Source organism: Mauremys mutica, chromosome 6, assembly GCF_020497125.1.
Source record: "Mauremys mutica isolate MM-2020 ecotype Southern chromosome 6, ASM2049712v1, whole genome shotgun sequence".
Taxonomy (NCBI): domain Eukaryota; kingdom Metazoa; phylum Chordata; order Testudines; family Geoemydidae; genus Mauremys; species Mauremys mutica.
Window position 1 is genome coordinate 83,663,107 of NC_059077.1, and position 22,782 is coordinate 83,685,888.

General features: G+C 43.2%; 1 protein-coding gene across 1 annotated transcript; it reads left to right on the top strand.

Moving 5' to 3' along the window:
* Positions 1-237: 237 nt before the first annotated feature.
* Positions 238-19,215, top strand: LOC123372420 (protein FAM240B-like). The gene is made up of 3 exons (XM_045020496.1): positions 238-319; positions 17,089-17,231; positions 18,698-19,215. Exons 2-3 carry the CDS (start codon positions 17,092-17,094, stop codon positions 18,774-18,776), a joined length of 219 nt encoding a protein of 72 aa, XP_044876431.1. The 5' UTR covers positions 238-319; positions 17,089-17,091; the 3' UTR covers positions 18,777-19,215.
* Positions 19,216-22,782: the final 3,567 nt, after the last annotated feature.

Below are 22,782 nucleotides of genomic sequence, written 5' to 3' on the forward strand. Positions count from 1 at the left end.
CTTGCCAAGTCATGCTCTCTGTGGTATCTGCCAGAGTGGGAGGGAGGCATGCTCTCAAGGGGCCTGTGTTTCATGGTCATCTCAGGCAGGGGGCTGCAAAGTTCATTAAATGAGACTGATCTTATCTCTCTACTAGTTCTGTTCAAAATAGCCTTGATACGATGAAGGATTTATGTTACCCCCACTTCAAATAAAAAGTACCGAGGGATGGATTTCATTGCTGCCCTGTGGCACTGTAGAAGCCAGGGCTGCAGTTGCATTATTCATCACTGGTTTGTGTCACACAGAGGATTTATTGCAGGAAGAATCTATCTCCAAGGTAAGTAAGGATTTGTTTTTCATAATACATTTCATCATCTTAATGTCGCAAGAGGTGAGTACCTTCTCTAACTTTAATTCTTATACAAATATATTCAAATAAAGGTCAAGGTGTGAGGCAAGCCAGGGAATGGTGCCCAGTTTAACAGCATTCTGGAAAAGATTAGAAGTATTGACACAGAAAAAATATTTTAGGATGAGGTCCCTTGGCAGAGCACTGGACAAAACACCAATGGGTGTCTCTGTATATTATAGATTGGTGTGCCAAATGGCAGCTGGGGTTACACACACTCCTTCTACAAAGACTTTCAATCATTATCCATTAGATGGATGATTTAAAAAAAAAAAAAGACACCCAAACCTGAGAGTAGACCTCTCTCTGGTATGCTGTGTCAAAATTCTCTCACCTGATTAAGAACATGAGCTACAGACAGGATCTGTCATCTTCCTTGATCCCACAGCATCAAGCGATCCCACTCAACAATGATCATTTAGGATCTTAACATAAGTTTTCACAGACAATAATTTATGCTATTTACCAAGAGCCCTGAATTCAGCAATTCACGGGATCAGGTTTCAAATGGGATGGGTGGGGAAAAGCTCATGTACTATAGACAATCCTTGATCAAGAAAGCAAACTACAACTGCTTTAAATGTGGACTATTAAAAGAAAGTCAATAATAGATGGATAGAGTGATGGATAGCTCAGAAAAGGGAAGTCATTTGAACATGGTCTGATGTGCTACTCTTGTGTAAGTGCTCACGCACATAAGTAGTCTCACTGAAGTCAATGGGTCTACACTCGAAAGTGCTCACCTCAGTGTAAGGGTCCCATATGCAGGCCCTACATGTTTTTGACCTTTGGGAGGGGAGGACAGAGAAAAGTGAGGCCAACTATAACTGGCATTATAAAAGCATTGATGCTGCTTGTCTTAGACTGAATAGTCTCCACTCTCCAGGGATTAACTATAATAGCAGCATTACAGATATCATTGTACATGAGTCAGCTGCCAGTAGCCTTGCATTATTCCAGGTTTCTTTCACACAGTGCTATTATGTGAGAAAATGTCTCAGAAAAACTAGTTCGTTTTGTGTTTTAGGGCAGTCTGCCAAGAATCATCATGTTCCGATTCTGGCAAATGGGTCAGAGTGATCAATATTTCACAGAAAACAATAGTGTAACAGTGGTGCTGTTAATAGGAAGGACTGGCAAACTTTAGAGTGTTGTGTGATGCTGGTATGCAAATATTTCCTTCTAACATTAATGTTTCAGTGTCTACACTCTTGATGTATGTAGGTAGCTCCCATTAAAATTAGTCAGAGTCATACTCAAACATTGTTCTTATCTTGAAGTTCTTGTGCACAGAAAACTCTCCTTAACTCCCTTGGGATTTACACTGGCCACAGACAGGAAAGAGAACATATACATCAAATATTATCTCGCCCAAGTCACCTTGTCTCTCTAATATTCTGGGACCAACATGGCTACAACACTGCATACTTCAAATTCTGTCAAGTGTGGAAGGGAGAATAGATGTGTGCAAGGGAATAAAACAATCCAGAGTTCTATTCTTTCATTGATGTCTGTAGACAGTGCTACGCTGAACCATGCTACTCTTATCTAAGTAGTCGATGATTCTTGGGTCTAAATGAAAAATTGTGCTTATCCAAAATACACACACAAAACACACCTTTTTAACTACAGAGATACACTGCAACATAGATACACATTTGGGTTTCTAAGCCAACCTCCCATTAAATCCCCGAAATAAAATTTAGTATTGTGGTTTCAGGAAGACCCCAATACTATTTATTTTCTGAATACCATTAGGGGATAGGCTGTGCAATGCAATTGCCCTATAATGATGAAAGTCCAGGTACCAGTGATTCTAAAGGTGTTTTATCTTATTTTGTTGAATGTCATACTGTTTGGAAAGTATATTCCTCATAGCTTCTAGCCATACGACTCATGTTGGACAAATCCTGATCATACTCTGCAGCTCCCCAGCATGCTGCTAGCCAAAGCTCCATAGCTAGCCACACTTTCCTTTCTCATGAAGCTTCCCCAAAATCAAACCAACTCTGTGTTCTTATATTTTGGCCCCACAATGTAATGACTGATAGAGCTGTCTGGAAAATGGATTTATCATCCCACAAAAATATTGAGATTTCAAGATTTTATTTCATCCCAATTCAGGACAAAATGTCATAATTGTTTGTGAACCGACATATTCCAAAAAATTTTGTTTGGACTCAATTCACTGAATATTGAAAAATTTGAAATGTTTTGTTTCAATTGTTTTTTATTATCATTAAAATATAATACATTTCAAAATGAGAAGTCATTTCAAAATGAAAAATCAAAATGTTCTGTTCTGAAAATGTTGAAACAGCATGTTTAGACATCTTTGAAGTGTTTGTTTCAAAACATTTTTTAAAAGTGAAAATTTTGTCAAAAAATCAACACATTCCCATGGAATTACTCGATTCCAACAAATCATCATTTTGAACATAAAAATATTCCCTTGGAAAATTTTCAACTAGCTCCAATTACTATGCACCCCAGAATTTACAGATAAACCTCTCGATATGTCTGCAAACATTGGTACATTTCCTTAAACCCACAAAATTGTTGCAGCTTTCCCAACACTAATTTTAATGGACAAAGTCTGAAAATATTTATTATACAATTTTTTCCCCCTTAAATAGGGAACATTTTCTGCTTTATCCTTGCAACTACTTTTCTTCCCACATACAGATTTTTGTCCAGGATCTGAAAACAAAACAGATTTAGAACTGTAATGGAAACTGTTATTTCAGATCTCTTAATACAATAATTCTTTGCATAGCGATAGGATGTAAAATGAATCCTCAAACACTCATCTGAGATAAGAGTTGCCACCCCTATTTTGCAAATGAGGAAGTCAGTGGCAGAGCAAATAATAAAAATGGGGGGGTCCTAATTACCAGTCTTATTGTCTAATCTCTAAACAGACATTTTAAAGTAAAATGTCAACAATGACATTATATATATATATATATATATACACACACACACACACACACACACACACACACACACCAGACCTCTATGCTGTGCAATTTCTGTATTTATCCAGCATATCTATATTATGAAGTGCGCTTGCTAAGCAAACTACATGTAAGGATATATGAATATACAATTGGATTTTTATAGCAGGAGATGAATAATACCTAAAAACCTCAAGTAAAATGAATTGGCAGTAGCGATCTGGATATGACAAATATAGAAAGATTTGTTACAGCAAGGAGAAAAAAGCAGATAGTGTGCAGTACTGGTGATGACTGTAGATACTTTTGGTACACTCTGTACTGGTCTGCAAGGAACCAAAAAACCTAAATATATCATTACAATAAATTCCAACAGGATCTCTTTCTTTGTATAGCCTTCTCTCAGTGTCTGAGACATGAACTCTCATAGATCTTATCAGAATCACTGGTTTTTATTTTTCTCCTATTATTTATATCATTATATTATTTAAATTGTCTCTGATCTCTCTGTTGCAGAATTCTCCCTCTGTGACCATCTCCTTCAACATTGCCATCAGCCCCCTCCATCATGCCCAGTCACTTGGCCTTTCTGTGACTTCCAGGGCCTCTGTGTTAATGATTTCCTATCTGCTTTCAGCCCTCTTCTCCCTATCCTCTCTTCCCTTTCTTCATCATGGTTGCTGACACTCTCCATTCATCACTCTGCACCACCCTTGACTCTTTTGTCCCTCTCTCCCATCTCAGGGTCAATCCTGCCAACTCCCAGCCCTGGCTCACTCCCAGCATCGGTTTGCTCTTGCTCTAGTGCTACAGAGCATCTGTGTTGGAAATCCTATGATCAGGCCGACTTCCTCTGTTACCAATTTATTCTCTGCTCTTCCAGTTCAGAACTCTATATCTTCAGTTTAGTTGAATCTCACGGCCACAATCCCAGCTGCCTTTTCACCACCTTTTACTCATTCCTTAAGCCTTGCCCTCCCCATCTCCACTTCTCTCTCTGCACAGGAGATGGCTGACTTCTTCTAAGAGAAAACTGACAAAATATAATGTAACGTTCCCCCTCCCCTTAGCTCACCTTCCCTTTCCCCGTAGAATTCTCTCCTGCTTTTTCCTTATCATAGGCACAGAAATTTGTCATCCGCTCTCCTCCTCTAAGCAATCCACTTGCCCCAGTGACCCCATCCCAGCTTCAGATCTCCCTCGTTCCCGTCTCAACTCCTCCCTTACTCTTTTCCTTAACCTCTCACTCTCCTCTGGTTCTTCCCACTCACAATACAAGCATGCTCTAGTCTCTCCCAGCTTAAAAAGAAGCAAACAAAAAACTTGATCCCACTTGCCTCTGCAACTACAACCCCATCTCCCTTCTCCCTTTCCTTGCTAAACTCACTGAATGCCCTGTCTATAATTGCTGTCTCAAGTTTCTCTCCTCCAGTTCTATCCTAGACCTTCTCCAATCCAGCTCCTGCCCCCGACATTCAACTGAAACCACTCTCATCAAAGTCTCTAACAACTTCTTTCAATCTAAAACTCAGAACAAGTATTCCATCTTCATCCTCCTTGACCAGTCAGCCGCTTTTGACACAATTGAACATGCTCCTCTTCTCAAAATTTTGTCCTCCCTTGGCTTTTGTTACTCTGCCCTCTACTGTTTCTCCTTCCACCTTCATAATCACTCTTTCAGTGTGTCCTTTGGATCCTCCTCATCTATCCTCCAATTTTCTATGAGGGTTCTAGTTCCTTTCTCTTCTCCTTCTACACCTTTTCTTTGGGCAATCTCATCTGCAAACAAAAATTCCAATACCATCTCTATTCTGAGGCCTCACAGATCTGCTTCTGTATTTCAGATCTGTCTCCTTCTGTCCAAACTATAATCTCAGCCTGTGTATGACATCTCCTTATGGATGTCTAGTCATTGTCTCAAGATAAACATGGCTAAAACATAGTTTCTAATATCTCACACACACTCTCTCTCTCTCTCTCCCCTCCCCCCTTTCTTGATCACAGTGAGCAATACCACCATCCTGCCTGTCACTCAGGCCTGTAACCTAGGCATCATCTTCAACTCAGACCTCTCTCTAGGTCCTTACATCCAGGCTATGTCTAAATCTTGCCAGTTCTCTAAGATACAGCCTTTCCTATCCATCCACAGAGCTAAAACTCTTGTCCAAGCTCTCCTCTCACATCTCAGTCATTGCAACACCCTTCTCTCTGACTTTGACAAGTGAAATGTTGCCCTGATCATACCCATTTAGAATGCTGCTGCAAAGATCATTCCTAGCCCATTACTTTGGCCAGAGAACTTTTGTTTTTAAATCCCCACACTGGCTGCACCATCTCTATTGTACCAAATATAAGCTGTTTGTATCTATTTTCAGGACCCTTCACAGTTAGTCCCCATCAGGGGCGGCTCTAGGTATTTTGCCGCCCCAAGCACGGCAGGCAGGCTGCCTTTGGTGGCTTGCCTGCAGGAGATTCCCGGTCCCGTGGATTCGGCGGCACGCCTGCGGGAGGTCCACCGAAGCCAAGGGACCAGCGGACTCTCCGCAGGCATGCCGCCGAAGGCAACCTGCCTGCCGCCTTCATGGCGACTGGCAGAGTGCCCCCCGTGGCTTGCCGCCCCAGGCACGCGCTTGGCGTGCTGGTGCCTGGAGCCGCCCCTGGTCCCCATCCTAGCTATCATTTCCCTGTGATATCCTGAAACCTGAAGGGCAGAGGAGCTAGCCTCAGCCAAGGCACCACCCTTAGGAACCGTGATTGGAGGATTGCCCGGCTCCACCAATTAGTCCACTCATGCTATTTAAGCCAGGAGGCGGCACAGGAAGTTGTCTGAGCAACTAGGTAATTCACTGCTGCTACTTGTGCCTGTTGGATGCAGAACGCAGAAAACTCTGTGGCTCCGGCTCCAGCTCTGACTCTCAGCTTCAATTCCTGACTCTGGCTTGACCTCTGGTGTTGGTAATTGGCAGTTGACTCTTGTCCAGACACTCAACTCCATTTCCCAACCTGGATGCCTGCTCCACCCACTATATCAGACTCTTGGTCTGACCACTAGGCAAGACTGCCTACATCCCAGTACCCTATACTCCCATTCAATACTGAGCTATCAATGCTGACCTCCAGTTGGGGGACACCATCCTCCTTTGCCCACTCATTAAATTTTCAATGCCCATGTTGTCCTTCATGCTTGGGAAATGCTCTCTGTAAACATCTGCAGAGCTACCTGATTATGCACATTCCAATCCCTCCTTAAACTCTCTTTTGCCAGGACACCTGCCAAAAAATTTGACAACGGCTAGGCTGCTGGTGTACAGAGACCACAACCTAACACACTCAGCAGCAGTGTCTCATTGTTTCCTTGTATTCTCCTTCTGTCTCTCTGTCTCTGTCTATTGTCTCATGTCTTGTGCTTAGATTGTCATTCCGTGAGAGCAGCTAACATCTTTTTGTTCTGTGTTTGTACAGCACCTAGCACAGTCCATGACTAGGTCTCCTAGATTCTATGGTAATACAAATAATAATGAAAGAAAAATAATAGGCCTTTTTCCTGTAACACCACTTAGGAAGTTGTGGCCTTGCTAGAGAGAAAACATTCACCTGAAGTTAGCAAGAAGAGCATGAGATATTGCAGGGCCCAGTGGCCTCAGCAGCACCGGATTTGTAATACCATCCATGCAACATACATAAATTAAGTCTTGCTTGGGTTTAGCCATTTCCCAATTCTGGCAGAAAACAACGTGTCGTTTATGCTGGTATAAGGAAAAGCAGAATCTGAACCACTCTTGCCCAAAGTAGTGCTTATAATCTGATGCCTCAGATGCGGGCAATGACCCATCAATTGCCCTAGACCAGAGGTTCTCAAACTGTAGTCCACAGACCACCAGTGGTCTGCGAGCTCCATTCAGGTGGTCCATGGATAATTTCCCCTAAGGTGCATGCCTGGGCAGCCGCACACAAGAAAATGAAGAGCCATCCACCTAATTAGTGGAGCCGCGCAGGTGTGGCTCTGCTAATTAGGTGCCTGGACCCTGGAGAAGACGCACCTGTAAGGTGAGATGGTGGCCTTGGGGGAAATAGCAGGTAGTGGGGGGGGCAGTGGGGTGAGAAGAGGAGGTAGGGGAAATTTGGGACGTGTAGGGCTGCAGTAGCCAGAGAAAAAGGCGACTTTCCCTAGCTCCAGAGCTGTGGCTGCTGGGGAGAGACGGCCCTCCTTCCCAGCCTCAGCTCTGTGGCTCCTGTGGTGGGGGAGAGACCCCCCCTCTTTCCCAGCCCCAGCTTCGGTGCTGCCACAGCGGAGGAGAGAGGGCACATCCATCTCATTAGAAAGGTAAGACTACTGATATTAAAATATGAGTGTGTGCCTTCATTTGTAGAACAAAAAAAACCCGTTAATTATTATTAAGGTTTTTTTATATAGTGCTTTTATCCAAAGCACTTTACAACAGTTAGCTAACGGTACAAACAACATTTGGGAAGATCATTAAGTGGTCTGCCAAGACCCTCAGCAATTTTCAAATGGTCCACAGGAAAAAAAAGAGTTTGAGAACCGCTGCCCTAGACAACAGTACTGTGATTTATATACATGGAGGGAAAATGCCTTTGTGACCCTGCAGGTGACTATACTTATACTAAAACATAATAGATTTTAAAACATTGTAAAATATTAAGTTGTATCCCTGGTTATCAACTTTCTATCTCTGCTAGCAAAGCCCCTTTGTATCTACTCTTTTCTAATATAGGAACTTGAGTTCCAATTCCTTATATGGAAAGGTATTTTTCTGCTGATGGTAACTATGTTTCATAGAATCAGTGAGTTCCAGCCTCTAGCTATTGATCTTCCACTTACAGAAAAGTCAAGGTGTCACTATTTAACTCATCTTGTATTCCACTTGTTAGTCCCAATAACATTACTAGTGTTTCCAAATAGCACTGTCAGTAACATGGTTTTCCTACCCTGGGAGGTATACCTTTGCAAATTAAATCTAAAAATAATCAATGCACTCTAATATGATTAAATCTAAAAATAAGCAATCATATTAATCTTGTGTAGGAAAAACCCCTTCTAAAGTCATTCCAGCTATTTCTTTCATTGGGGAGCAGTCAGTTTTGGTTCAGCTTGTTTTCAGCCAGGGCTATGTCAAAAATGATTGCCTGTGAGTGAGTTTCTCATTGTTGTCCTTTGGAAGGATTGTCACCAGGGGCTTAAATTAAATCTCTTTCAGTCAGAACTATTGCAGTTATGGCAGGCCAGCTCAGGTCAGTCCTAACTCCTGAGATTTACAAGAGGGCTACTTGGAGCTCTTTACATACTTTAACAAAACATTACTGTGTACACTTTGTATTACATGCAGAGATCCTGAGTTCAAGCTGTGTTCAGTGCCCACTTCAAAGTCAGCATCTCACTTCTCCCCCATTCTCACTTCTCCCCTCTCCTTTAGCTGAGTTCTTTTACATTTACTGTGTTAAACAAGAATTTTTAAAATGGAAATAGATTTTTTATGGAACACGGGCCCAATTTGTCTTTGCTGGCATAAAGGGAAAATAGGGCAGGGTTAATGTCTCCCTGCTGAGTGAATAGCATTGACACAGCAACTAAAATCCTATGCCCAGCCCATGCTAGCCAATTCAGGCTTGCAGGGCTCAGGCTACAGGGCTGTTTCATTGCTGTGTAGACTCCCGGGCTCAGCCTGGGGCCAGGCTCTAGGGTCGTGGAGAGTGGGAGGGCCCCAGATCTCGGGCTCCAGCCCAAGCCCAGAAGTCTACTACACAGCGATGAAACAGCCCTGCAGACCAAGTCCTGTGAGCCAGAGCCGGCTGGCACACACCAGCTGCAAATTTTTCTTTGCTGTGTAGACATACCCATAGAGGGCTTCTCAGGTAGATGCAGATCCACTCCTTGTAGAAGCCCCTGGCACAGGGGAAGCATTCTGGGACAGGCCAGAGGTGGCGTAGCCAGGGCATCCCATTGTACAGCTGAATTCAGATACATGTGCATGTGAAGGACCAAGCAAAAAAAAGAGGTCAATCATTTTGGAAGGTTTGGGACAGGAATCCTATAAGCACGTGTGTTAAATGAGGCAAACAGTAAAAGCACTGGAGTTTGAAACAGGTAGGAAGACTCAGTTTTCAAAAACTACTGCACATTCATGTGCTAAAGTTTTCAAAGCTCTGGTGCTAAGAAGGGCTGTGAATAACCCTTTTATAGGGTCAGACTGTGTCCTGCATAGGTCATGCTGCAGAGCTGCAATGCCTAGGCAGCACTGAACCAGATTCTAGGTTTGTCTAGCTACAGGAATGGCAAAAAAAGCCTAACCACAAATTAATCCACATTTGAACATACAATAAATAGCTTGAGAAGAGTGACAGGCTAGGCCAGTTCTTATTTTGCCTGAACAAGTGAACCCATCTCAAAATGACTCATACACACAGAAAAGTGTCATGATCCAAATGCAGCATATAGCACATTAACTACACTTCAGACCCCAGACTGTTCTAAAATTCCTCCCAGTATTTCTGCACAGAACATCAGGTGACCTAACAGTGAAGACTAATGCAGATCCCCTCCTTTTGACAGGTTACAAGGTGTTATTTCAACAAATAGTTTGGTTCTTTTAATGGTTAAGAACAAAAAAAATCACCATTTACATCAGGAGTACAGGGACATTCAATAAAACGGACAGGCAGGATAGTTATAACAGATAAAAGGAAATATTTTTCTATGAGTCACAGTTAGCCTTTGGAACTCATTGCCACAAGGTATAATTGAGATCAATAGCTCAGCAGGATTCAAATAATGAATGGACAATAAGAACATCCACAGCTATATTAATCAGGAATTTATAAGAATAAGGAAGGACTATAAACCCTTATGTTTCAGGCTATAAGCCCACATCTGACTGAGGAAGTTAAGAAATAATGTCCCCTATGGAAAAATTACTCCTAATTGCTTGCTTACAGACTCTTGCTCTACACCCCGCCCCCACACACACACGACCTTTTTTTTTTTTTTTTTTTAAGAATCTGATACTGGTCAATCTCAGAAACAGAATACTGGACTAGAAGGATGATTAGTCTGATCCAAATTGGTAAATGCTGTAATATATTCCTATATTTGTAACATTCTGCTCTGTTTAGAGAAAAGGAAGGATACTCACTTGCCTTTAAAACTAGAAAGAAGTAAGTTTTTTCACTGACACATTAAAGCATAAAACAAAAAAAGAAATAAGGAGATTTTCAGAAGCAACCAATATGGTTGTGGGCATAACTTTTAATCAAGAAATAATGGAGCCCACATTTTTCTTGCAGCATACAATTGTACCTGCAATTAATCCCAAATACAAATGCCAGCACACGTATACCTATCAGATTTACTTGCTCAACATGTCAACTTCAGAAAAGCAACAACCACAGTGAAGTTCTGAAAATCAGACTGAAAATGAAGAGCCCCAATAATTCAGGGGAAATGGGTTGGCAAATAAGGGGGTTTTCAAACTCAGAAACCCAAGAAGAACGCAAACAAAGTCACAGCAAAATCTCAAAAAGAAAATAAAACAATCCCTTCAAAGAGGCTATTTTTGTTCTGAGCTCCTAGTCTCTTTGTAGTATGTGTCACATTTTCTCATAAAACAACTGAATCACTAAATAGAATTATATAAACATTATGAGCTCCCAGCTTTGCTTTTCATACCATGCCTGGCAGGTGAATGGCAGCAATTTCTTCAAGCTTTTCCAAGCAAGCCTAGAGAGTATTTTACTAGCTCTCTGCAGCTCTGATTAAAATAAATTACAAATAATTGCTACAAATTCACACAAGGCACAGGAAACTACATACTTGTTAAAAATTAAATGTTGTGGAAGATGGTTGTAATGACATTTTCATGCAAAACCACATCATTTGGAAAGCAGGATGTATAAGTATAATCTAAAACCCGTTCCATGCTTAATGAAGACTACAAAGGAATATTTTTGGAAATAATGAAATTTTCTAGCAGTAACATGGGGCGCAGAGGCATTGCTATTAACCCGTTAAAAGTCCCATTGAGAGAGAGAGATTATTATCTTATAAAATTTGTCCCCAAATTTATTTCTCAAGCTGATGTTGAATGTAAACTGCCTTGTACCTTCAAGGTACAAGATGACTATCAGAAAGAAATGTAATAACAACAGACAAAGTTCAACAACTGAATCACTAAATAGAATTATATAAACATTATGAGCTCCCAGCTTTTGTTTTGATTTTTTAAAATTAATTCATGGGCTTTTGCAATTTTGCATCCTGTATAATTTCTAACCTTCCCCATTTCTGACTAAAATGAAGGTAAATGCTGTACTGATTAATGGAAAAACCAATAGAACTCTATCCCTTCAATACTTTGGCAGTGGCCTACTGTAGCCATTTTATGGTCTCTAGTACAAGTTCAACAATAACTCAACTTCAGAATGAATAACCTGCTGTCTCATTCCCCCATGCCGTTACTGGTGGTCAGTAGAGTTTCTCATTCTCTCTTTGTCTCAGGCTATGTCTATACTAGAAAGGCTTTGCTGATACAGCTATAGGCCATGTCTACACTGACGAGTTTACAGCTGCACAGCTGTAACAATGGAGCTGAGCCACTGTAAGATCGCACATGTAGCTGATCTTTGCTGACGGGAGAGAGCTTTCCCATCCACATAATAAAACCACCCTCAACGAAGCTCTTCCATCGACATAGCGCTATGCACGCTACCACTTATGCCGCCAAAACGTAAGTCGCTCAGGGGTGCATGTTTTTCACATCCCTGAGCAAATAAGTTTGGCCAACATAAGTGGTAGTGTAGATATGGCCATACATATGGCCATATCAGCAGAGCCTCCAGTAGAGATGCAGCTTATATACCATCATAAGGCAATCTTTTGACGGTATAGTTAAACCACCTTCCCAGATGACATAAGCTATAATGGAAAAAATACTCTTTTGCCAATATAGTTGTGTTTACACAAGGGTTGTTTGGTGGTTGCTGGGTTTTTTTGGGGGGGGGTTGTGTGCGTGCTGGCATAGATATGTCAATCAGGGGTGCAGATTTTTCCACACTCCTAAGCAATATAGCTATACTGGCAAAACTTTGTAATGTAGACCTGGCCTCAGGCGGGTTTTTGCTCATGCAGGTAACCCATGCTGCTGCATATGACACCAAGGCCACACCCATACAGCTATTTTTAGTACATTAGTTCAAGCAGAGCTAGTACGTATCTGTCTATCCTCCCAGCTGCTGTACAGACTTATCCTACTGGCAGAGCCAATGCCAACCCCTCAATGCTGCAGGAATACCCCTAAAAGAACCCTCCTAGTCTCTATAAGCACATGAATGTGCCACTTGTAATAGTTGGCCAAGCTTGCGAGCCCCTGCACTCAACTTGATGGAATTTGTCTGTCGTGCCATGACTTCTGAATGCCACATCTGATCTATTCCAAAATTTCAGGGAATGTTCTAGACATCAATGGCCAGAACCCTCTTGATTTGAAAGGAAATCAGAATGCCAAAAGAGGGAAAAGGGGGACATGTAGACCTCCTGTCATCTCTTGATGGCACCCATTAACCCCTTGCAGCATAACATTTCTCCTCATCTCTCAGGAGAGTTTAACATGTTGACACACTGAGGTTATGTCTACACTTAAAACACTGCTGCAGCTGAGCCACTATACTGTAGCACTTCTGTGTAGACACTCCCTACAGTGACGGGAGGGGCTCTCCCATTGCTGTAGGTAATCTACCTCCCTGATGAATTCTTCCATCAACCTAGCACTGTCTACATTGAGGGATAAGTTGGCTTAGGCACATTGCTCGGAGTGTGGATTTTTCACACCCCTGAGAGACATAGCTATGGCCAATGTAACTTTTCAGTGTAGACCTGCCTTGAAAAACATAAGAGAAATAATTACTCTCCCTGCTGGGGAGCAATGGGGCAGATTCTTAGCCAGCAGGGGCAGCCAGAGGGAGAAGAGAGAGAAGGCTTCATTCATTCCGTCTTCCTTCCTAATGTCCTGCCTCCTCAGCCTGCTCCAAGTGAGAAGAAAGATGGCACTAGCCGTCCGCCCCTTCCTTCCAATCTGGGAGAAAGAAAGGCAGTCTGGGGTGAGGGAAGAAGAAACATACGGCTTCCCTGGCATGTTGCATGGAGGATCAGAGCAGGAATAGGGAGAGAGCAATAGAGGAAAACAGAGTCCTTGGCATGGTGAGGAAAATGTGGTATCTTGATGGGGGCGGTGGGGGAGGAGAGACACCCAGCACCCTTGACGTGGTGTAGACTAGAGAATGGGGGACCCTGGTGTGGGCATACATGGGATTGGAGGAAAATCAGAATCCCTGACATGTTGGGAGAATGAAGAACCTGGTGTTGGGGGGAGAAGGGAATGGAGAGGAACAGAGCCTCTGGTATGGCTTGGAGAATGGGGCACTTTGCTGTGCAGGGATACACAGAACCATTAGTGGAGAAAACTGAGGGACCCTGGTGCGAGACGTTGGTATGAGGAAGGGAGGCGCACAGAGTCACTGGCATATGGAAAAGAATGGGGGACTCTGGTATGGGAGGAAAGAGACTGGGGGGCACACAGAGACCCTGGCAGGGTGGAGACTGGGAGGAGTTCCAGCAAGTCCCCGAAATAGATGGGGGTGGGAGGATGGAACACAGGGAACATGTTGGGAGCATGAAGGGATGCCAGGAGCATGGCCAGCAGAAGCAACAAAGCATGTAATCTTCTAATATATATTGTGATTTAGAGCATGATTATGTTAACAAAACAGTAAAGACTATGCAAAAATGGCATCATCTTATTCTACGGGGCCTATCCAGGAAGGCACTTATTTATGTATGTAACTTTAAGCATGGGTACATGATCCAATGCCTTCCATATTCAGGGCCCAGATGTGTTGTCAAGTTTAGGGTGACCAGATGTCCCAATTTTATAGGGTCAGTCCCGATTTTGGGGTCTTTTTCTTATATAGGCTCCTATCACCCCCCACCCCACCCCCTGTCCTGATTTTTCACATTTGCTCTCTGGTCATCCTAGCCAAGTTATATCTGTTTTATTTTGTTGATTCAGGCCACAATGCTCCCATTGACGATTGCACTTAATCACATGCCTGGGCCTGCACAGCCCCACTGATGTTAATGGTGCTTTGGGTAGGCACGCAGGTATGCCTCACAAAGACAATTGCAGGATCAGGGACTACAACAAGGAACACTTCATGAGGCTTCCCCTGAAGAGCTACCTCAATTCATTCCATCAGGCTGGGGGAAGGTTTTCACTCACCTCAGTTGTTACTGTTCCCCTGTAGTGGGGTGGCCACCCACTCCTGCCCTGAAGGGCTTGAAATCAGCCCCGGGAGAGGGCTGAAACTGCCAGAGGGCTGCTGCTAGGAAAAGCAGCAAGCCTCGGCTGATTGGGGAACCAGCTACAGATGTGGCCACGCCCCAATCAGAGCCCAACTGGCCCTTATAAGAGGGCAGTGGGCCAGAAGCACACAGAGTCTTTCTCTCTCTTGATGTGGAGAGGGATGGGCCTGACTGCTAGGAGCTAAGCAGGGTACTGAGACTGGAGCAGGGCTGGGGGAAGGCCAGAGCCTGGAGCGCCAGCCTAGAAACCCCACAGGCCGCAGGTCTTGTTAAAGGCCAAAGAAAAGTACTGTGGGGCAGGGCTGGGGGAAGGGCAGGGGAGTTCCGGCCTAGAAACCCCCCAGGCTGCAGGCCTTGTTAAAGGGTTGCAGAGGGAAACCCAAGGGTAGGCAGAGGCAGCAGGTCTAAACCCCGCTTGCTGAATGGCATTTACACTGCAGTCTGCCCCAGTGAACGGGGGCTAGATCGAGACTGGCAGTGGCCATAGACTGAGACAAGGTGGGGATAGAGGGCAGGGCCGCCCAGAGGGGGGAGCAAGTGGGACAATTTGCCCCGGGCCCTGCAGGGGCCCCCATGAGAGTTTTTTGGGGCCCCTAGAGCAGGGTCCTTCACTCGCTCTGGGGGCCCTGGAAAACTCTCATGGGGCCTGGATCCCTGGAGCTTCTTCCGCTCTGGGTCTTCAGCAGCAATTCGGCAGCGGGAGGTCCTTCCACCCCGGGACCCGCTGCCAAAGTGCCGGGTCTTTGGCGGCAATTCGGCAGTGGGGGACCCCCCCGCCGCAGGTCTTCAGGGCAATTCGGCAGCGGGTCCCGGAGTAGAAGGACCCCCCACTGCTGAATTACTGCCGAAACGGGGGCCCCCTGCTGCTGAAGACCCCAGGCCCCCTGAATCCTCTGGGCGGCCCTGATAGAGGGTGGGAGTTCCCTGGGGAGGGGAGACCCAGATCTGTGGGGGTACTGCCAAGGGACAGAACCCCCCAGCCTGAAAGGGGCGCCAGGGACCAAGAGGGACTCGGGCCCAGTGGCAAGTGGGACACTGACCTGCAGAGGGCACTCCTGGATCGAAGAGCTAATTCCCAGGATGACTGACAGGAGGTGCTGCAGGGGTGAGTCCCATCCTATGACATCCCCTTTGCCAAGCAATAGCAGGTCTTGATTCTGACAGGTCAGTTTCCCATTTGTAGCAGCAGAAATTGTGGAGTCAGGTATTTTCTAGGAGATTTGTTTCCTTACAAAATGTACACACCATCCTGTTTCCTTGAACCAAGATGGCAACACATTGCACAAAGGCAACTGTCTTTTTGCATAAACCCTAGCTGAGGCACTGCTCTGCTCCAGCCCCAGAAGCAGCTACTTCCCTCCAGTATAACTGCAAAACTCATGCTTAACACTTAGCCCTCAAGAATAGAAACAGCCCTAGCCCAAAACTCTTACCAAGGACACCCCTGACCAGAAAGGCGAACCCTTAACCCTCCTTTTGTGCACTTGCTTTGCAATACAAAAGGAAGCTCTGAAAGGAATAATAACCATACTGAAAGTGCTTTAACCCACACGATACCCTTAAGGATTGAGTATGGTTACTGCCTGACACCCTTAACTCTTCCTCTGGGGTCACCAGGGTGAAACTCTCCAAATGTGCAAGTCATTAACATCCTTTGTTACAATATTACAAAATGTATCAATATCAACTACAATCAGTGGAAATAAAGTGGAATGAAAAACTAAGCTATTAAGAGTGCTGTTAATTTTACTGTAAAGTCTTTCGCATGGGGAACTTTGGGGGACATTTCTGTTATCTTTGTATAAATAATTAAATAGTAAAATAAAGACATCTTATGGAAGTGTAAAGATACTATGAGGACAGACTTGCCAGAAATGGGTTTACTCATTATTGTAGGTGTTAAGATGAACTGGTAATTAGCCTGCTGGCAATTTACTTTCAGAGAAACCTCGGAAAAATCTTACAAATGTCAGTTACTTTTACATTACCTCTTTAACTTATGAGTATGGCACACGCAAAATGTCTTCATCATTATGCTAAAGTAAGTGCAATAACTGTATCCTGAATTGTGCGCTAAAAGGTCACAACCACAATTATATGGAGGTGAAAGATATTTTACCAAAGGCACTTTAAGGTGAACAATTAGGAATTGTAATTACTGTAGTACAGCATATACCTCATGCCGCTTTCTGAATGAAGAAGTAGAAGCATGATTCATTCCCATTAAGTTCTTCTTTTGCCTCCACGGTAAAAAACTGCATGTAAATTCAATATTGTAAAGATCTAAAGCATGCTGCAGTAGTACCATATTCCAGACAGCAAAATAGAAAAGGACTGGTAACTGGTCATTTGGGTTTTCTCCTTTACAGAAAATGAATAGTCAATATGTGCGCTTTGAAGTGTTTGGATGTGAAACTGAAGAACTAACAGACTTCTGGGAAAAGACAATTGAAAAACAAACTAAGCATCTGCAAGTTGAAAAAGAACGTCAACAGAGAAGTGCTCTGCCAAAGTAAGGAGGAGGGGGAGAAGAGGTGCTTGTTTCTGTGGGTTGATATTGTAATCCTTTAAAAAAGTAATAAATAAATAAATTTAGTGCACGCAATAGATCCCAGAATGACCACCCAGGTAATTGGGGTTCTCTGTATAATATACAACAACAAAGCTTCATGCGCTGCCCCTCCCCTTGTGTGCCTCAGCCATGACCTCAATGGCTGATCTCAAAAAGATAAGAGAGGGTAGTTCATTCTTGGGCCCTGCTCAAGTTGCTAATGCTACCTTTACCCCTCACTGTCTGGTGCTGTGTGGAGCCTCAGTTCAACCACAGCAGAGAATCTGGCCTTAGATCATTTAGCCTTTCTAGCCTTCTGTTCCCTAGGAAAAAATGTGTGTTCTTAACTCAGAGTAACTAATGTAACTAACACAAGGTCAATCCCTAATTAAAACAAGGCAGCTGTAGTTTCAGCATGTGTCAACAGGCCAAGGCAAACCCTAAGCTCCCCTCTAGTCTTTACCTCAGCCTGCTAACCTGTGAAAACTATAAACTGCCTTGTCTTCAGAGGATCTCAGATTGTGCTGATTACCCTGAGGTAAGAACATACCTTCTTTTTTTTCCTAGTGAAGATGCACCTTTTCACATAAGCTGGTCCCAAATAAAGGAAGCGTTCAAAATTCACCCACCCTTTTTCTTTTTTCAAAAAAAAAAAAAAAAAGTTAAAATCCAACAGAGAAGAGGAAGGAAGGATGGTGTTGTAGTTAGTGCCCTGGCCTAGGACGTGTGAGAGCTGAGCTGAGTTCAGTTCCTGGGTCTGTCTTAGATTTACACTGTAACCTTGGGCAAGTCCCTTAATTTCTCCATCCTCAGCTCCCCACTTGTATAATTTCTCATGTCTTTTGTCTGTCTTGTCTATTCACTCTTTGGGCCAGGAACTGTCTTACTATGAATTTGTGCAGTGCCTAGTACAGTGCCTTGATCCTTATTGGGACCTCTAGGTACTACTGCACTACAAATAAACTCCCACCAATCACCTAACCTATCTGGTCAACAAGTAAGAAGCATTGCTTCTGGTAACAATCTTGTAGATTTAACTGTACACAGTCTCTCTAGTGCTTTCAATCTAGTAGTGCTAAAGGAAACCAAGAAAGTACTGTAAGAGGTTGTCCAGCAGGTGGCAGCAGCCAATCTTGAGAAATAAGGGATGACCTACAAAGTAGATTTGTCAAGCCAGGAGAGATGAAAACTAGAGATGGCTGAGCCCCAAAACTCAGGTTAAGTTTCTTCATCATGTTAACACTATTATGCTAGAAAACACTCCAGATGAGCAGGATTTGGTAGATCTCCCACTGTTGCTACTGGTGGCAAAGCAGCACCAATGGTGGGAAATGTTAGGAAGATGAGTTTGGTGGTATCTCTCAAAGCCCAGAGATGTGCAAGACTGGAGTCTTTTTGGTGATACCGGTGTTTGTTTCCTGTCTTAGACTCAGAACTGAATGGAAGGAGAGGTTGGAAAAAAGGATACAAATGATGAAGACTCAAAATGAAGAGCCAGCTAGTTGAAGGCTTCTTACACATTTGGGAAAAGAAGGAAAAATGTTTTGCAGAAGAAAACCATAGTGTATTGCAAACACCCAATTTATTTTTATTGATAAGCTTCAATGAGATTTATTTTACAGTACCATCATCATGTAGGGAGTTCATATGTGAAACCTCTATTACTGCTTATGAGACCTATTACCTATGTGGACCCCTTATTCAGTGAGGAGAAAATAAATGTGGATGGATCCTAAATTGTGGTTCCCTGATCCAGAAAACTGTCTGGAAAAGGAATTTAGTATCATTTTAACTAAATGCTCATTGAAATAATCTCCTGTGTATTTTATTAAATACTCCTTGGGTTTCTATACATACTGATATTATAGAGCAATTTAATGTTGTGTTTTTTCTTTGAAATTGTTTAAAATACATTTTTGTGTGTTTGACTACTATGAAACCACAAATATACACAGAGAACAAATATACTTAAAAGATATTCATTTATTACTAATACACTTTGGGAGTAGGTCCACTTCCTCCTCCTTATAAGACAGATTGTTTCAAAGTGTATTCGTCTAACCCCTACCACCAATATGCAATAGCCTTTACTAAAATGAAAGAGTTTCAATGAAGTCGTGCTATCAAGTTGCTTCTTTTTTAGTGACTGTTTCATTGCCACAGGAGTAATGCATGGCAAAATGGATTCTTTTAAAACACGGTAAAAATCCCTTTCCCTCAATTGCTCAGCTGTCAGTCTCTTGCAATGACATCATTTGACTAGTTCTCCAGTCTCCATATAGTTCCAGGGTAGACAAGATTTTAATTACCAAGTGGGAGGTGGGTGCAGAGGGGAAATCAGTAAAAGTAAGATTCTGGTTTTTAAATAGCTTAAATAAACTGTTATCATAAAGCACGTTTAAAATATTATATTTTCCTTTGTACATCACATTTCAAATATGCCACGTTGGAGAGACCTGAGGGCAAAAAACAAATCTGGCATCTGATAGGAGTTGTGCACAAATGACAGGCTGATTGGGAGCCTGAAAAAAGCAGTTCAAACATAAAAATCTACCTTGGAACACATGCTCAGAAATCAAGTCATCAGAACTTTTGAAAAAAATTTCCCTGTGGGCTGAAACTTCCTAAAATATGCTATGCTCCATTTCTTCAATATGGTTTTCTTACACTGCTTTCAAAGTGACATAAGCTAAAATGGAAAGGCACTCTTATTCCACATGTACACAGGGAGTTATAACAGTATAACTATACCATATAATTATACCTGTAAATTTCCCCATGTAGACAAGCCTCAAGGGAGTTAGGCACACAGCTCTCATTAAGTTTTAGTAGGAGTTAGTGCCTTTGAAAATCCCAGGCTGTGCAGCTCAATTTTCTCCTCCCTTGCCTGTGCTCAGCACCTACTAAACCCAAGACCAAATTCTGCTCTCAGGGTTGCACTGGATTTTACACTGGTGTAGCAGAGATAAAAAATGGGACCCAAGGGTCAAAGGTTATGGCTGCACTACAGTTTAAGTCAACATAAATTATGTCATTCAGGAGTGTGAATTAGCCACTCCCCTGAGCAACATAATTTATGCTGATTTAAGCGCCAGTGTGGACAGCACTATGTCAGTGGAAGAGCATCCCCGGCAACATGGTTACCACCGCTCGTGGATGCTGGAGAAATTAAGCCGATGGGAGAGCTCTCTCTCATCGGCTTAGAGCAGCTTCATTAGAGAGCTTACAGTGGCACTGCTGCATCAATGCAGCTGCTAAAATGTGCAATACAAGAGAGAATCAGATTTACTGTACCTGAAAATATAGGAGTGAGAATTTCACTACAGGATTCAGATGGATTGACTACTTTCCATACAAATTCTCTTCCAATGAAATGAATCATGGGGAGCAGACCTGTCAGAATCCACTAGGTGGCAAGAGTAAGGGTACGTCTATACTTACCGTCCGGGTCGGCAACTACCGTCCGGGTCGCGATATATAATCTAGACGCGATATATCGAACTCCGAACGCGCTCCTGTCGACTCCAGAACTCCACCACCGCGAACGGCGGTGGTGGAGTCGACGGGGGAGCTGCGGACTTCGATCCCGCGGCGTCTGGATGGGTGAGTACTTCGAACTAAGGTAGTTCGAGTTCAGCTACGCTATTCGCGTAGCTGAACTTGCGTACCTTACTTCGACCCCCCCCCTTAGTGTAGACCAGGCCTAAGAAACAGAACAAAGTGCCTGCTTTCCAAAGTATTTCCCCATGATACTTCAGGCTCCTGACATCATGAGACTTCAGTGATGTCACAGAATGATGCAGGGGTGGCTCTAGCAATTGCGACGCCCCAAGCAGGGCAGCACGCCACGGGGGGCGCTCTGGCGGTCGCCGGTCCCACGGCTCCGGTGGAGCTCCTGCAGACGTGCCTGCGGAGGGTCCGGTGGTCCCACGGCTCGGGTGGACCTCCTGCAGGCACGCCTGCGGATGCTCCATCCGAGCCGCGGGACCAGAGCCAACCCGCCGCAGGCACGCCTGCGGCAGGTCTACCGGAGCCGCGGACGACCGGACCCTCTGCAGGCGTGCCTGCGGGAGGTCCACCAGAGCCGCCTGCCGCCCTACCACCGGCATGCCACCTCAAGCGCGCGCTTGGCGCGCTGGGGTCTAGAGCCGGCCCTGGAATGATGCATGTCTTTAGCAAATTAGGATGTGCCAATAGATGTGAAGATGAATAAAATATTTTTTAAAATAGTAAACTGAAACTTATCTTTGTGCTGAATGCATTCTTCACAGCCTGGATCCTGGGGGCTCTGAGAACATATTTCTGGATTTAGCCCAGTGTTCAGTTTAGCTTTGCAATTTACCTTGAGTGTTTAAATGAATTATTTTGGGCTCAGGTTTCACAGTGTTAGATTTAGGACTTTGGGTCATGTTGTTATCTTTATTTATCCAGGTCGTAGCAACCCATTTTGATTACAAACTCAATCTCTTTTTCAGGGGCAATCTGACTAGTAGCTTAATAAATTATTAGTAACAAAACAGTACATTCCCACAGCAATAAATACAATTTAAGATCAGTCAGCAAAAACTAAAATACAATAAAACTGAGATTCAAGTCTAAATGTCAAGAAACAAACTTAATCAGAAGCAGGAGCAGAATGTGAGATGAAAATATTTGGGGGTAAGTAGAAAAGATGGGAGTATAAGTCTTTAATTCACCTTGATTGACACTACTGATAAAAATCAAAAGGAAGTGAAGAGTAAAGACAAACGTTAAGACAAGCCAAAACACTGAAAAATATTCCTCACCTCTAGAGACTATAGGACAGAAAAGGTTGTGATTTAGTCATTGATAAAACTATGTGGGCACTGTAGGATCATTATTGCTTAACAGAATGAGCCAACGATCCTCTGGATTATTTACAAGTCACTCTTAGTAAAGGCAGAGCTTTTAGCAGAGTGGGATGTGCAACAATACAGTGAGATCTAGGAATTTTAAAAAAACCACTTCTTCAAAGGACAACTTCATTTGATTTTTTCAAACCAAATTTCCGCATTGGTTTTGAGTATAACAATGGGATATTTCAACTACACCAATCCATTTTAATTATTTTTTTAGATTAAAATAGGATACATTTGCTTATCTTTTCCAGCTCTCACTATTTTACCATTCTTCTTCCTCATCTGGATAGCGTGTTACTAGAAGATGTACTATGCCTCTTTCATTATATATGAACGATTCAGAACAACTTTTTGAAATCTTATTACACAGACAAAATCAGAAGTAGCATAGTTTTGCCATCATCTAAAACAAACACTAAATAATCTGGATCCAATCCCTCTTAGGCTCTGTTTATGAGAATTATATTCAACGCTACCATGGGAATGACAGATACTTCATTTTACCTGCATTGTATGGATAAGGTCTGACAACTTTGAAACTGTGTTTAAGGGAGAGTTTAAATACAGTTCCTTAACATTGTTCCTGACCGTTGTTTTCCACAAACTAGGAAGTGTCGTTGTGCTTGTTTATG

Bases quoted from the DNA above. Each gene is read 5' to 3' on its own strand.
- LOC123372420 (XM_045020496.1), top strand. From the start codon at position 17,092: ATGAATAGTCAATATGTGCGCTTTGAAGTGTTTGGATGTGAAACTGAA. The intron at 17,232-18,697 runs GTAAGGAGGAGG...TTCCTGTCTTAG, and splicing joins CAGAGAAGTGCTCTGCCAAA to ACTCAGAACTGAATGGAAGG.